This window comes from Arachis ipaensis, chromosome B2 (genome assembly GCF_059453495.1).
Source record: "Arachis ipaensis isolate K30076 ecotype BB chromosome B2, ASM5945349v1, whole genome shotgun sequence".
NCBI lineage: Eukaryota > Viridiplantae > Streptophyta > Magnoliopsida > Fabales > Fabaceae > Arachis > Arachis ipaensis.
In genome coordinates, this window is record NC_142437.1 from 8,923,856 (window position 1) to 8,938,862 (window position 15,007).

Sequence of the window (15,007 nt, forward strand, 5' to 3'; positions counted from 1 at the left end):
AAAATCCAAGACTGTAGAAGCTGTAGTGGCTCGGCCAAGTTAACAATATTTCTGTTTGTCCCACGACAAAGACATCTATACAACCAGGCCAGTGCCGTCGAGCCCCAGCTATATCTGCCCAACTCGTCCAACGATGCCAAATAAGGCAACCAGCGAAGGTGGACCCGGTTTGTGTTCTTGTCCGCAAACAGCTGAGAGGACAACAACATCAGAATATAAGCACGCGCGTATATACGCACGGTCTCCTCACTAGCATCTGCTAGGAGAACCCGGAACCTCTCATGGAACCATGTGTAGCACACTGTCATCTACTTGACTTTACTCTGCGGAGGTAATTCCCCAAACAACTCGCGAAACCACACCCATGCCGGTCTTTCGTTTTCCATCAGATTCTCAAACTCAGTCAGGCACCCACTGACGGGCTCCCCATCGATCGACAAACCGAGCTGATATGCCACATCTTGCAAAGTGATAGTGCACTCCCCAAATGGCATATGAAAGGTGTGGGTCTCAGGACGCCACCGCTCAATAAATGCGCTAAGTAGAGGCTCATCAACCCAGAACCAGTGACTGTTCAGCCTAGCCAAATGATACAAGCCCGCGGTCTCCAAATACGGTATAATCCAGTTGTGTAAAGGCATATTCTGTTGTCTCCTAACGCCACTAATAACCCTAGTAGGCTGCAAAATGTGGGTAACAAAATTCCTCAACATACGACCAATACTAATAACATCAAACATAGTTTAAAAAAAATTATTAGATACCGACTTTGGTTTTCTATTTTCTCTAATAAATAATAACAACAACAACGAAACAATAGGAATAATAACAATACCAACAGGAATAATTCCACTAACAATAACAATAATCATAATACTAACAGCTCCCAATACTAGTAAAAATAAAAGTAATAATAATAACTACCATTATCATAATAGTAACAAAAATAATAATAGTAATAATGATACAACTACTACTACTACTATCAAGTCATAATAAAAATTAAAAATAAAAGTAATAAAATGATATTAATAATAATAATAATAATAATAATAATAATAATAATAATAACTAACATCTTCGTCGATGTATCCAGCCACGTGAGCAACGCTATTTAGTCGGTACAAACAAGCTTCGTCCTCCATGACTCCACCACCCAAATCTCACCAAAACCTTCAAACCTCTCCCTCAAACTCTCTCAACCCCCAAGCTCCAACAATTTTTGTGAAGCACAAATGATCCGTTATGACCATCAACGGATTATATATTTATACTACTTAACATGTAAACCGTGATAGCCAAGGATGGTTTACGTTCAATGCTTCCTCTTCATAAACCGTAGGAAGCAACCACGGTTTATGCTACCTTTTTTTTGTTACTAATCCGTGGGAGGCAGCCACGGATTATGCCCAATCTCTTCCAACTATAAACCCTCCTAGCCTCCAACGGTTTACTTAGAAACTAGAAACCGTAATTAGCTTCCACGGTTTACATAAAAATGAGTTTTGTACATGCACGTAAGAAGTTTCTGTTTTGTGTATATCGATAAAGGATTCACTCATTTTATTTAATTAGGTAGATTGCCCTATTTTTTACACTGATAATAAAGATCTAATTATAAAATTAAAAATAGTATAGAAATCTAAAAATAAAAAAAATAAAAATTTAATTATAAATTTTAAAAAATTATATATAGAAATTAACAAAGTAACTAAATCTATTTTAAATTGGTAGATAAATTATCTTCAAAAAATTTACATGAATTTTACAAATAACTGAAATATATTGAAGTTATTATAATTAGGCTATGTGATGCACATCTTAACCAACCATGAGATAGATGCACCATAAGTCATAACAACATTAATCATTCGTGTCTAATAATATTCCTATAATAAATGAAGAAATTGAATTATATTTCATAGATAATTTTCAGAACTTCCACTAAATCATTGATATAAGACAACAAGTTCTTTTTTGTCCCAAGTACTCCTAAATAATGCTACAACACATACAAACTATATATAGTTAACTATGGAAAATAAAGGAAGCAAAAGAGGCTAGAAAAAAAAAAGGAAGGTGAAGGGACAGAGAAAAAGCATAGGAGGGAAGCTCAGAAATCATAAGAAGCTTATACGTAAGATGTTACCCCCTTCTTCCATTATAATTTCTTTGGATATATAGCATACAACAACAATAATATATTTTTTTGCTTCTTGAATTCTTGGTAAAAGAATAAGATTTGGTTTGGTAAAATTTTGTGAAAAAAATATTTGTATTTTTAAAAATATAAGTATTTTATTTTGTGTTTAATAAATAAAAAAGATTATATATTTATATTTGTAGTTTTTAAAAATTAGAGATATTTTTTAAGTACTTAAAGATGAATTTTTAAAGTTAATTTGTGTTTTATCAAAATAAAAAAATCTAATATAAATTTATATATTAATAAATATCTAAATTTATTTGTGTCTATTATGATCCTTTTAAATTTAAAAAATTATTTTATTAAATATAATTATTATTGTTTGTGTTAATTATTAAAAATTATTTTTTAGTTTAACTTATCAAACATAGATGGCTAAACTTTTTTAAAATTATCTTTTAAAAGTCAATTTTGATAAGTTACTTTCAAAATTTAAAAATTTTACTAAATTATATCTAAAAAATAAGAAAGATAAAGTAGATCGCACTCCTTATTATAGAAGATAATAATTATTAGTTAGGAAATACTTCATCTATTAAGTGTAGTAACTTTATTTTCAATAAAAATATAATTATTTACATACCTCTATTTATCAAATAAAAATTTTGGAATAAGTGAAATTTTTATATATTTTCAGAATTTTTATAATCTAAAATTTTAATATTTTGATTTTTTTATAAAAAAAATTAGTATAAGACAAAATAAAAAAATATTTATTCAAAAATTCATGCAAAATTGAAAAAAAAAAAACTCTTACAACAAAAAATATATCTGTATATATATAATTATTTATGTATTTTTTATTATTTAATAAATTTTCAAATAAGTGATTTTATTATAATTTATAATTGAATAAATGTGTTTTCTAGGTGGAGTACTTCTCCTTTCCAGACACATATAAACGATGATCTCTTCAATAATTCCTACCATATCACATTTGCAAGTATTTTAGGGATTTAAGTCTTTAATATAATTTCAGGTAAGATATCCTTAGCTTCTTCTTAGCCATATTTAACCGAAGTAGTGTATCTTGCTAACTAGTCCCCACCGTTTTCTATTTATAAATAAGAGATAAGACAATTGATTAAGTCATCATCAACCATCATTGTCAAATGAAATCCTTTTCACAGGAAAATAAAAATAAAAATAAAAATAAATGTCTTAAATAATAATGTAGACAAAGGGCATCGATCTTGATATTAGACACCAACACCACAAGCCACCTCTATTTTACCTTTTTAGTAGCTCATAATTTATTTTAACTTGAACTATAATAATTATGCATTTATTTTTGCATTATATATTAAAAAATTTCCGGAAATATTCATTGCAAAACATAACAAATTAAAAGAGACATATATATATGCATGATATGGAAGAAACTAAGAAGATATTTGATATTTGAGTGGTAATTGTTAGTAGTGGAGAAGAAAGAAGAATGAAGAAGGGATCAACCTTTTGATGTAACGTGTGGGGTGAAAAATGAAAGAAGGGAAACAATGGTTAGAATTGAAAGAGTAAATAGTGGAAAACATTACTCTATCTTTTGTAGCACATAATGTACGAAATTAACACTTACCTTGTATATAGTTTTTGATTGTTGTGTTTCCTTTACTTAATTTATTTTATTCTATCCGCTATGGAATTCCATTAGCAAGTGCATGTAGTCTAACGCAAACGCCAACTAAATTGTCATTTCCACGTACCCGGTTCTTTTTTTTTTTTTTTCGCGTTAACTTTGATTCTCAAGTTATCTCTTCCTCTTCATTAATTACTTTTAATTATTTAGATATCAAGAATGGTAGGAACTAAGAGGGTATCAGCCAAATGCCTCTGTGTGAATTCAAAATCTCTACGTGAATGGTGTTTATGCTAGGTATTAGGATATTTCTTCTACTAAGTATTAGAATGTTTCTTTTTCATACTAAATGAATGTTCTTTTATATATTTTATAAATTTTTTTATATACTAAGAATTGGGATTGTTGAAAGTTCCGTGATCCCCGCCCCTATTTCTCCGACATATCATTCAGAATTTTAATTTGGGATGAGAAGCAATTAATATCAAATATTATAAATTAAAAACAAATAAAATTAATTAAATATAATTATAAATTAATTAAATTATTTATTTTTTGGTTGATTACCTCTTGTTACATATACTTTTCCTTTAGATATTAATACTTCCATTCATTATTATTACTGTTGATATTAAATAAGTCACCCTAACTAATTGGTACTTATGGTCTCATCAATATCTATTAGAATTGAAATGATTAAACCTAATTAAGGATTATACATTTATGGTAAGAAGTCTGAATAAATATCTACTAGTAATTCTTTAACTATTAGAATAATCTAGTGAACTTAATTTAATTTTCAAAAATATTTTGTAGTCAACATTCTAATAATTTTATATCACTTTTATTCCCACTCTTTCATAAAAAATTAATTAAAGAGAGTATTTTGAATGTACTTAAAATTGACTGTAAGTAATTGGGTCTTAAATAACGATGAGGTTGAAGATGGTGGTAAAGACGTCTAAGATAACTTTACGATAATTCTAGAATGGCAATTAAAATATATATATATATATAAGAAATTTCGATGCTTAAATTAACAAGAATTTAAGCAAGTTATATGTAGAATAAAGTTAAAAAATACTTGAGCTCGACATGATATTTATAGGAGAGTTATGATGATTTGATCATCACTTTAAAATCTTTATCGGTAGGTAATGAATATTTCTTTTCTTATAATATGAAAAGTTACTCCACATAAAGGTAATTACTGATTTATAGATAATATCAGAAAAAAAGTTAAGTCGGGCAAGTCCCATTAAACACAATTCGTGATACCTGTTTCTCAAGTAGATCGAGTAGGTTAATGCGTGTAACTTTTTTGAAAATGACTTTATTTAGACCCTTGTATGATCAGACACCATAATTGATTATTTAATTTTTATTTTTTTTGTGTTCGCTGTATATATGAAAGTTGGCCAATTTTGTGTATGTAACAAGAGCCAATTTGGTTTTGTCATGTACTTTTTTAGATATAGTGGGGTATAAGTGTGTGTGTAACTTTTTCCGATGTTCACCCACACACTATATATATATAAAAGCTAAGCTAAGCAAGTCGTTTTAAATTATAGACTGAAGTGCAGGCCGAAAACAAAGTATATCAGGTATAATAATAATAATAATGGAGTTCTGTTTTATTCTTCATTTCTTTGATTTTTTTCAGTTTTCACTACTGTACTACTGCAGCTAATTAATTAAATTAGTTGTTCTTAGTTTCTTCGTAGCTTAGGCATTATGTGTGCATTATATATTGTGTCATATGTGATGTTAATATATATGAGAAGTTGAAACTTCATTTGGATCAGCCAAGAAGAAGAAGAAGAAGAAGAAGAAGAAGAAATGGAGTTCTGGAACCTTTTCATGGTTGCATTAATGCCAGTTGTAAAGGTGCTTTTGATCACTGCTCTTGGGACAATTCTTGCCATTCGGCGTTTTGGTATACTTGGGGACACTGCCAGGAAAAACTTGAATCATGTGATCTTTCTTTCTTTTCTCTTCTTATTAATTATTATTTTAACTTAAGAAAAATGCTAAAACACCAACAAAATTTATTATTTTGTGGCGCGCAGTTAGTTATCAATATTTAAAGTGTAGGTTAAAAATGTCATTGAATTATTAGACTAAAAAAATTAGATTAATGGTTAAATATAATGGTCAAAAACAATAAATTCTGCTGACACTTGCTTATTTTTCTTAACTTAATTAAACATCATTTTTTTTTTATTTTAAGTTCAAACTTACAAATAATTGAATAAAATTTTGTGGATAATCACAGATGGTATTTTATGTGTTTGGGCCTGCTATTGTTTGTAGCAGCCTCGCAAAAACCATAACTCTAAGGAACGTCGTTATTTTGTAAGTCTTTTTTCCTTCCCCCATCTTTTTTTTTTTTGGCTTTTTTTGTTGTTGTTTTAGATGACATTATTTTTTATTTTTTTTTTTCATTTTTTATCTATTTGTTACTGTTTCGTTATGGCAGCAGTGGTTATTATTTTTTTTTTTGTAACATGTGGTAATAACATGATAAAACGGTGACATCTGAATAAATATTTTAAAATTTATGTTATTTTTGGTAAAAAAAAAAAAACAGAAAGAGTGGCAGTGAATTTAATTTTAATACATCAATTGTATAAAATATTTTATATAATTATTAAATTATATTTGTTAATTTTTATTGTTATTTCTTTAATGAAAAGAAAAATATTTTTTCTGACCTAACAATATATAATTAGATATACATGTACACCTTTTTTATACAGCATTAAAAAAAATTAAAGTTTTGTTTAGGTTGAACAAGCTTTTGATATTTTCTTGAATTATGTATGTAGGTGGTTCATGCCGGTGAATGTTCTTCTCACATTTCTTATTGGAACAGCTCTTGGATGGTTACTTATTAAAATAATCAGAGTTCCTCTTCATCTTCATGGCCTTGTCTTAGGTTGTTGTGCTGCAGGTAGGAAAATTCAAATGATTTTCTTTTAAAGAAACAACCAATAAATAAATAAATAAAATCATATACCAACAAAAAAAAATCATTCAAGACTGGAATAATTACCTAAAAGTACAGCAATTTTATTTGTGTGCAGGGAATCTGGGAAATTTACCTCTTATTATAGTTCCAGCTGTCTGTAAAAAAAGAAACAACTCTTTTGGAGATGTGGATGTTTGCAAAAAGAATGCATTAGCATATGCTTCTCTCTCAATGGCAGTATGTCACTAGCTCAATAAATAATTCAAATGTATATATCATAGGAAAGCTTTTAAATATATCCAAAATACTGGTATTTAAATAATTTGATTTTAATCAATATATATTATATATTTTTTATAATTGTAATTAATAGTTAAAATTATTGGAACATCGGTGTACTAATTGATACACTTAAAATTCTTTCTATATTATATGATAAAATGATAAATAAGTCATTGACCTTTTATCTCGAAAACAAATAAGTCTTCAACTAATTGAAAATACAAAAACGTTATTCAATTTCTAAAAAGCGAGATATCTAAGTCCTTTCCAAGACCTATTTGACCTTATATATTTTGGATGAATAGGCTTAAATGTCTCGCATTTTAGAAGATGAATGACATTTTTGTTTTTCAATTAGTCAGAAACGTATGTGTCTTTAAATTAAAAAATCAGAACCTATTTATCTTTTTCTCTTAATTTTAATATATTATTAGTGTATAAAACTATTTTACACGTACATTCAAATACGTAATATCATATTAATAAAAATAAATATCTTTTACATTGACTGTGTAAAATATTTTACATATCAATGCATCAAAATTAACCTCGTATAACTATGCCTCATTATGCAATTCTAAGTTGTTTTGAACCTTTTTCACCAAGTTTATTTCTTTTTCTTTTCTTTTATTTTTTTTCCCCAGCTAGGAAGCATTTACATTTGGTCTTATGTATACAACATAGTCCGCATATATTCAAGCAAGGTTTCATCAGTTGATGATTCAAAAGTAAAAGCAGTGATCATTGCAACAGAAAATGATGATATTGATTCAGAAAACCCTTCAAAATTGGTCACTGTTGATGACAAATCACAAACTAATGATCATGTGAAGCAACTTGAAATTGAATCTGTAGTGTCTCACCAACAAATAGCAAAGGTACTTTATTAACATAAGTTCTTACATAATAGTTATATATACTTATACGAGTTTAATTTGCATGCACTGACAGTGATTAACGACTATTTAATACGCTCACGGATGATATACATCACATAATGCTACTACTTTAATAAAATCTGGTATGGATTGTTGAAATAAATGTGATAGAAATTATGATCTTACATATTGAAGAGTTTAATTTTACAGATATCATCAACAAAGGAAAAAATTAGGAATCAGATAAAGGTATTAGCAGAAAAGATCAATTTGAAGGTACTATTTGCACCAGCAACAATTGGAACGGTATGTCACTGGTGTCTATTTGTTCTTTCATTGTCTCAACTATGCCTAAATAAAGCATATAATATATATAATTAGTATATTTTTAGTTCTACTACCTAAACAAAGACATATACAATTCCTCATTATGCAGATAATTGGTTTAATAATTGGAATTGTTCCTCAATTTCGAAAAGTATTAGTTGATGAAAATGCACCTCTTTTTGTGATTCAAGACTCTTTAGTCATGTTGGGGTAAGTATATATATATATACAAAGTATTCGAGACTCTTTATATTTATTTAATTATGACCAGGTTAGTCGGTTCAACTAGTAATTTACCGGTTGAACTAATGATTCGGTTGTAATCTCTTGTTGGTTTGCAGGGATGCAGCAATTCCAGCAATGACCTTGTTGGTTGGTGCAAATCTTGTTAAGGGTAAGCAAGAATAATGTCATTTCATCTTTATTGCAGATAAATGTTATGATATGTATAAACTAAAATAATTTGATGTTTTAATTTTCAGGTTTAGAGGGAGTAAGAAAGCAACTTCCACTTGTTATTGGGATTACTATAGTTAGATTTATTGCCTTGCCAGCAATAGGTATAGGAATTGTTAAAGGTGCTACTCATTTTGGCTTGATCCACCATGATCCATTATATCAATTTCTTTTACTACTTCAATTTGCTCTTCCTCCTGCAGTAGCCATGAGTAAGTATGATAATTGAACATTCCAGTCATGCCATGCCATATATATGTATTTATCAAATAATTGAATTCTGTATATATATATGTCAGGTACAATGGTTCAATTATTTGGAGGTGGTGAAGGTGAATGCTCAGTTATCATGTTAGCAACTTATTCTTGTGCTGCAGTTTCCCTTACTCTTTGGTGCACATTCTTTGTGTGGCTTGTATTATCATAATTGTTTCTCCATGCCTTAGTTATAGTTACAAATTCTCCATTGTTGTAAAAGTCAAAGCTCTATGTAGAGAGTTTTGATTAAATTAGTATACATGCTTTTAAAGAGTTAACTTAATGTAATTAGTATTAGTAAAGGTTTTTAAATATTTTACTTTAATAAATACACAACAAATACATTGAAAAGTTACACTTTATATGTTTGTAAAATCTTTTTCAATGAGTAATCTTAACATGCGTTTTTAAGACAGATGTTAGCTGCTAAACTCTAACTATGACAAAAATAAGTATAAGTATAATTTGGCCTTCAATTTTAATTAATGAATTTGACCACAAAATTAGAAAGGACTGTTTAGAACCAAACTAAGACGAATTAAAACCCAAAAACCAAAGCAAAATGACAAAAAAATCAATATGAAGGTATGGACTATGGAGCTGAATCCTGTTATCATATTCACAATCATGTACAATTGAACAAACAATTCCATAGGTGTAAGAGTATGAAAATATAGATGATATGGTAAGTATTTACTATTTACACATAAAACCAGAAGCACATCAGTTGCAACATGTTTGAGAAATTCTCAGTTCCTTTCAGATGCCTAACAACTATCTTAGATTCAGCTTACCCAAATTACATCCGGTTCCAAGAGGCAGATTTGTTCCTTCTTTTCCTTTTGTTCTTAGGAACATTTGACTTTGATGTGGAGCATACTTTTAAAGTAGAATGAATATTAGGCACAACATCCTCAACAGAAAAGTCAGATTCAGAAACTTGCAACTCTTTCTTAGCTTCTTGATTTTGTATAAGGGTCCCATCTTTGATCTGCACCTTAAGAAAAGGCTAGTATAACTAAAATGTATGTAATGATTCTAAAATTTATGCAAAAAGATTGTTTAGAATTGGTCCTTCCAACATACACCATTATACTAGTTGGATAATTGATCCTACAACAAACATTTTATTACTTCAAAATTCCAAACAACTATAAAGTAAACATTGTAACACATACTATTAACAAATCTAATGCTGCCATAGGAAATGAGGGTGGAAATTTCATGCCAAAGAGTTCTTCCAAGAAGTACATATGAATAAGGTTTAGGAGAATAGGACTCCATCTGGCTTTAAAACTAAATCCGAACACCGCAGGAAAACAACAGGTCGAAAGAATCCACAAATGCAAATTTAACTACACATATGCACATACCAATTATTTTCTAATCAAGGAATATGGCATTATCTAGCCATATTGATGATTCATGGAAAAGTTACAATGGAAGAGTGACATTTTGAAGCATGACTGCAAGCCGCATAAATGAACGAACCATATTCACTTGATTCATAGAGCATAAGTATCTTAAAATGTTAAAAGGAAAAAATGCAAATCTAAATCTTGAAATTGCTTTAGCATATAAAGCTTACCTCTTCTCGCAAGTCCTCAATCCGAGGCTTATCAGTCATCTCAACAAGAAGATTAAACCCTTCATCAGTTAATGATGCATTTCCAGGGATAAGTGGATCTACCGTCTGATACCCGGGTTCATGCTGAGGTGTCCCAGGCTTGTCCAATTGAGTTCCGGAATCAAATTTTCCTGAATTTTCTTTAATTACCTTATCAATTCGAGTTTTCAATTTGTGAACTTGTGATTGTACTGCTTCAATCTTTTGAATGATGTCATCCAATGACTTATCACTATTTTCATAGTCAACATAAGACCACAGATCATCCAACTTGAACTCAATATCATCAATGTTACCACCTAAAATAAGAAAGCAAGGTAAGAAATGTAGAATCTCATGGAATCAAAAGATAAAGAAAGAAATCACATGCTTATAAGTCAATACATAACGATAAAGAAGAAAGGCACATATGTAATTAGTTGGGTTTGTTTGACCTTGATTCATAGTTTTACTTGTACTCACCATTAGCAGCACCATGAACATCTTTCAAACAAGTATCAACAGTGCGATCTTTTTGTTCTGGAAAATGACAAGTAAAAGAAGACATCAGAACTAAGAACAAAAACATAGAGAAATACACTAATATACTATAACAAATGAAGAAATCCCATACCATAGTAAGAGAATAAACTATGATTAGACATGTACGATGCTAAATCATACTTCTCTTCAACTCTATTCCTTTTTTTCCTCTTCATAATTTTATTCCTATGCCTCCGACCAGATATAGGTACCGATTTGATATCAGAGCCATCTAATGTTAGGTGTGCAAAATCAAGCTGCTTTCTATAATTGTACGCTTCAAGCTCTTTTTCATACTTAAGCTCTTGAGACTGAAGTTGCTTCAGACGCAGTTCGATCCACTTACAACGCCACATTAGAGGGTGTATGAACTTTCTCCAATGACTTGTAACCCCTTTCTTTCTGAATGGTTAATGCAATTTGATCCATTTTTAAATACACATGTATATGCATGTATAGGAAAATAGATAAATATGCAGACAGATGTGAATTCCGTCATTTATTACATTTTTCAGACTGATGCAACAACGATTCAAAGTGAACTATACCTTCTTGGAGGTGATTCAAAATAATCATTGGACATGGATGAGGATGCATTGTCAGCACAAAGACACGATTCGACTTCAGGGTCACTGAAGGATGGGACGTTCTCTGTGTCAGATTCTGTATGACCAAAAGAACTAGAACTCTCAGTGGCATCCTCACGAGAATCTTCCACCACCAAGGCTTGTCCAGAATTTGTGGATCCAGTGATATTAACCTCTACATTCTCATTCTCATTGGAGAAATGAGTTTGTTCAATTCGCGATGGAACCATCGCGCAACCATCACCAATGTAGTCGACTCTAGGCTCTGGAACCTTCTTCTGTCCAGTGATATTAACTTCTACATTCTCATTCTCACTAGAAAAATGAATTTGTTCAATTGCTGATGTTTCCATGCCACAAGCATCACCAATGTAGTCGGTTCTAGGCTCCGGAACCTTCTGTCGAGAAAATGCAGGGGAGTGTATACTCCCTGACTTCTTCAAATCCAAGTCAGGCCCCATTCTTGTGCATCACACAATCTATAATGTTCACATATCCTTACTCATTATTCAATCAATATAAACTCATGTTTTAGGGTGAGCTTTTAAAAAAAGATTTTTTTTTTAATTATCTTTTTTTAAAAGATTTTATACACAAATAAAAGTAATTTTATGTTTGGATATCTTATATAAAATGATATTTTTATTTATCAATTATATTTGGGTATAACAATATAAAAGTATTTTTTTGTTTATTTATTATATAACAACCACCTCTTCTAGAAACAAAATTAAATTCAAAATTTGAAAATCAGTTAAGAGAGAACTTAGAATTTTGAATTTATAGATAGGAATCTAGTAACGGCCCTCCGTTTGAATTTAAAATTATCCCAACCACCAAATGTATATAAATAGGGGTGCACCTATAGGTAGAAAATCACACTTCTCAAATACTAATCTTCTCCCTTTTCTCTCTACAAAAAATATATTCTGTGTGCAAACACAAGAGGCAAGCTCAAAGAAGCATTAGAAAAAGAGTAGGAAATTATGCTTTTCTTACTTTTACGTTGGCATGTAATATGTTCTATTTAATTTCTTTCCATCCATGCATGGCTACTATCTTTTATGTGTCTTATGGCATTAATTATCCTTTACTCATCTTTTATCCACATTGATCATGATTATCTATTATGTCATTCATGCTCATCCATTAATATATATCCCATATTTTCTATGTGCATTTACATTACCTTTTATACCATTATATTATTATTATTCCTTTAATGTTAAGAGTACATACTCCTTTATAATGTTTTTATTTAATCTACAATAATTTTACTATGTGCATTTACATGTCCTTTTATACCATTATATTTTTATCCTTTTAATGTTGAGAGTACATGCCTTTTTATGTCTTGTTCAATGTACCCTATTCTATTGTGCATCTAAATGACCTCTTATATCATTATGTTATTATTACTCCTTTAATTTAAGGTTAAGACATGCTTTCTTATAATATTTTATCAAAGTATTTAAAATACTCCATTCTTATTATGTGCACTTAGATTATATTTTATACATTATATTATTAATATTTCCTTATGATCAAGAGTACATGTTTCCTTATAATTGTTTTATTCAACTAACTAATATCCTCTATTTTATAATGTGGAATTATATGAACTTTTATACCATTGGATTAATAATATTTCTTTTGAGTCAAGAGTACATGCCTCTTATAACTATTTTATCCAACTCTTATACCCTCTTACTCTACCTATATGATATATTTGCGGGTGGAGTGAACCGCTGCACGCATTCGAAAATTTTTTCGGAAAAATTCCCACTAATGAGTTTTGCTTAGTATTTGAAATCAAAGCATTTGGCTGATCAACGAAAGGCAATTCGTGTGATGTGTTAACAGTCAATCAAATGCTACCAATATCTCCTATTATGAGGAGGAAAAAACAAAACTATTTAGGACAGCTGTCACTCTCTCAATCATCGTTTAATAGATACTTTTAAATAGTTGGATAAAATAGTTATAAGAGGATATGTACTCTTCACTCAAAAGAAATATTATTAATCCAATAGTATAAAAGTTCATATAATTTTACGTAATAAAATAGGAGATATTAATTAGTTGAATAAAATAATTATAAGAAAACATGTACTTTTTATCCTAAGAAAATATTAATAATATAATGTATAAAATATAATCTAAGTGCACATAATATGAATGGGGTATTTTAAATACTTGGATAAAATATTATAAGAAAGCATGTACCCTTGACCTTAAATTAAAGGAGTAATAATAACATAATGATATAAGAGGTCATTTAGATGCACATAATAGAATAGGGTACATTGAACAAGACATAAAAAGGCATGTACTCTCAACATTAAAGGGATAATAATAATATAATGATATAAAAAGACATGTAAATGCACATAGTAAAATTATTGTAGGTTAAATAAAAACATTATAAAGGAGTACGTACTCTCAACATTAAAGGAATAATAATAATATAATGGTATAAAAGGTCATGTAAATGCACATAGAAAATATGGGATATATATTAATGGATCAATAGGGCATGAATGACATAATAGATAATCATGATCAATGTGGATAAAAGATGAGTAAAGGATAATTAATGACATAAGACACATGAAAGATAGTAGCCATGCATGGATGGAAAGAAATTAAATAGAGCATACTACATGCCAACGTAAAAATAAGAAAAAACATAATTCCCTACTCTTTTTCTAACGCTTCTTTGAGCTTGCCTCTTGTGTAGAAGGGAGAGGATTAGTATTTGAGATGAGTGATTTTCTACCTATAGGTGCACCCCTATTTATATACATTTGGTGATAGTGTGGTTGGGATAATTTTAAATTCAAACGGAGGCGATCTCCTGATTTTCAAATTTTGAATTTAATTTTGTTTCTAAAAGGGGTGGTTGTTACATATTACAAGAAAAACATCTTTCTTTAAGAAAAAAAAATATTTTTAAAAAAATATGTAAATTATATCTTCTCAAAAAAGATATTTTTTTTTTATTTTTCTAGTGCTTTTATTTTTACTACTAGAAATTTGCCAAACACACTAAAAAATAAAAAAAAAATCTCTTTTCATTAAAAAAAGATCATTTTTTATCAAAATAATGATGCCCAAACAAGCACTTAGTACTTAACCACAAAACAAAAACATTAGGAAAAACCTCAATGAATGACACACCATATTATACCTATATGTATTTGGTTTCACTTTGCATGTCATGATCTAATATCTATATATATCAATTAGTTACATACCAAGTAATTTGTCAAATACAATCTGAAAAGAATGATTTTTAGAATTAAAACATTTAT

General features: G+C 29.2%; 2 protein-coding genes across 6 annotated transcripts; one reads left to right on the forward strand and one right to left on the reverse strand.

Annotated features, from left to right (window-relative positions):
* The first annotated feature begins 1,953 nt into the window (after positions 1–1,953).
* Positions 1,954–9,372, forward strand: LOC107628157 (protein PIN-LIKES 3-like). 4 transcript variants are annotated; one of them, XM_088503549.1, is made up of 12 exons: positions 1,954–2,137; positions 3,076–3,185; positions 5,591–5,759; positions 6,061–6,140; positions 6,614–6,738; positions 6,872–6,993; positions 7,683–7,916; positions 8,127–8,222; positions 8,353–8,453; positions 8,585–8,637; positions 8,726–8,911; positions 8,999–9,372. In XM_088503549.1, exons 3-12 carry the CDS (start codon positions 5,625–5,627, stop codon positions 9,124–9,126), a joined length of 1,260 nt encoding a protein of 419 aa, XP_088359675.1. In that variant the 5' UTR covers positions 1,954–2,137; positions 3,076–3,185; positions 5,591–5,624; the 3' UTR covers positions 9,127–9,372. The 4 variants fall into 4 exon arrangements, with proteins under 4 accessions (XP_088359675.1, XP_088359676.1, XP_016186438.1 ...); XM_088503550.1 differs by lacking the exon at positions 3,076–3,185; XM_016330952.3 differs by lacking the exons at positions 1,954–2,137; positions 3,076–3,185 and adding an exon at positions 5,090–5,389.
* A 176-nt stretch (positions 9,373–9,548) lies between these two features.
* Positions 9,549–12,156, reverse strand: LOC107626758 (uncharacterized). 2 transcript variants are annotated; one of them, XM_016329660.3, is made up of 5 exons: positions 11,655–12,156; positions 11,198–11,508; positions 11,047–11,103; positions 10,546–10,883; positions 9,549–9,948 (listed from the first exon to the last, which is right to left on the reverse strand). In XM_016329660.3, exons 1-5 carry the CDS (start codon positions 12,152–12,154, stop codon positions 9,757–9,759), a joined length of 1,398 nt encoding a protein of 465 aa, XP_016185146.2. In that variant the 5' UTR covers positions 12,155–12,156; the 3' UTR covers positions 9,549–9,756. The 2 variants fall into 2 exon arrangements, with proteins under 2 accessions (XP_016185146.2, XP_088361528.1); XM_088505402.1 differs by having other exon boundaries at positions 9,549–9,954.
* Positions 12,157–15,007: the final 2,851 nt, after the last annotated feature.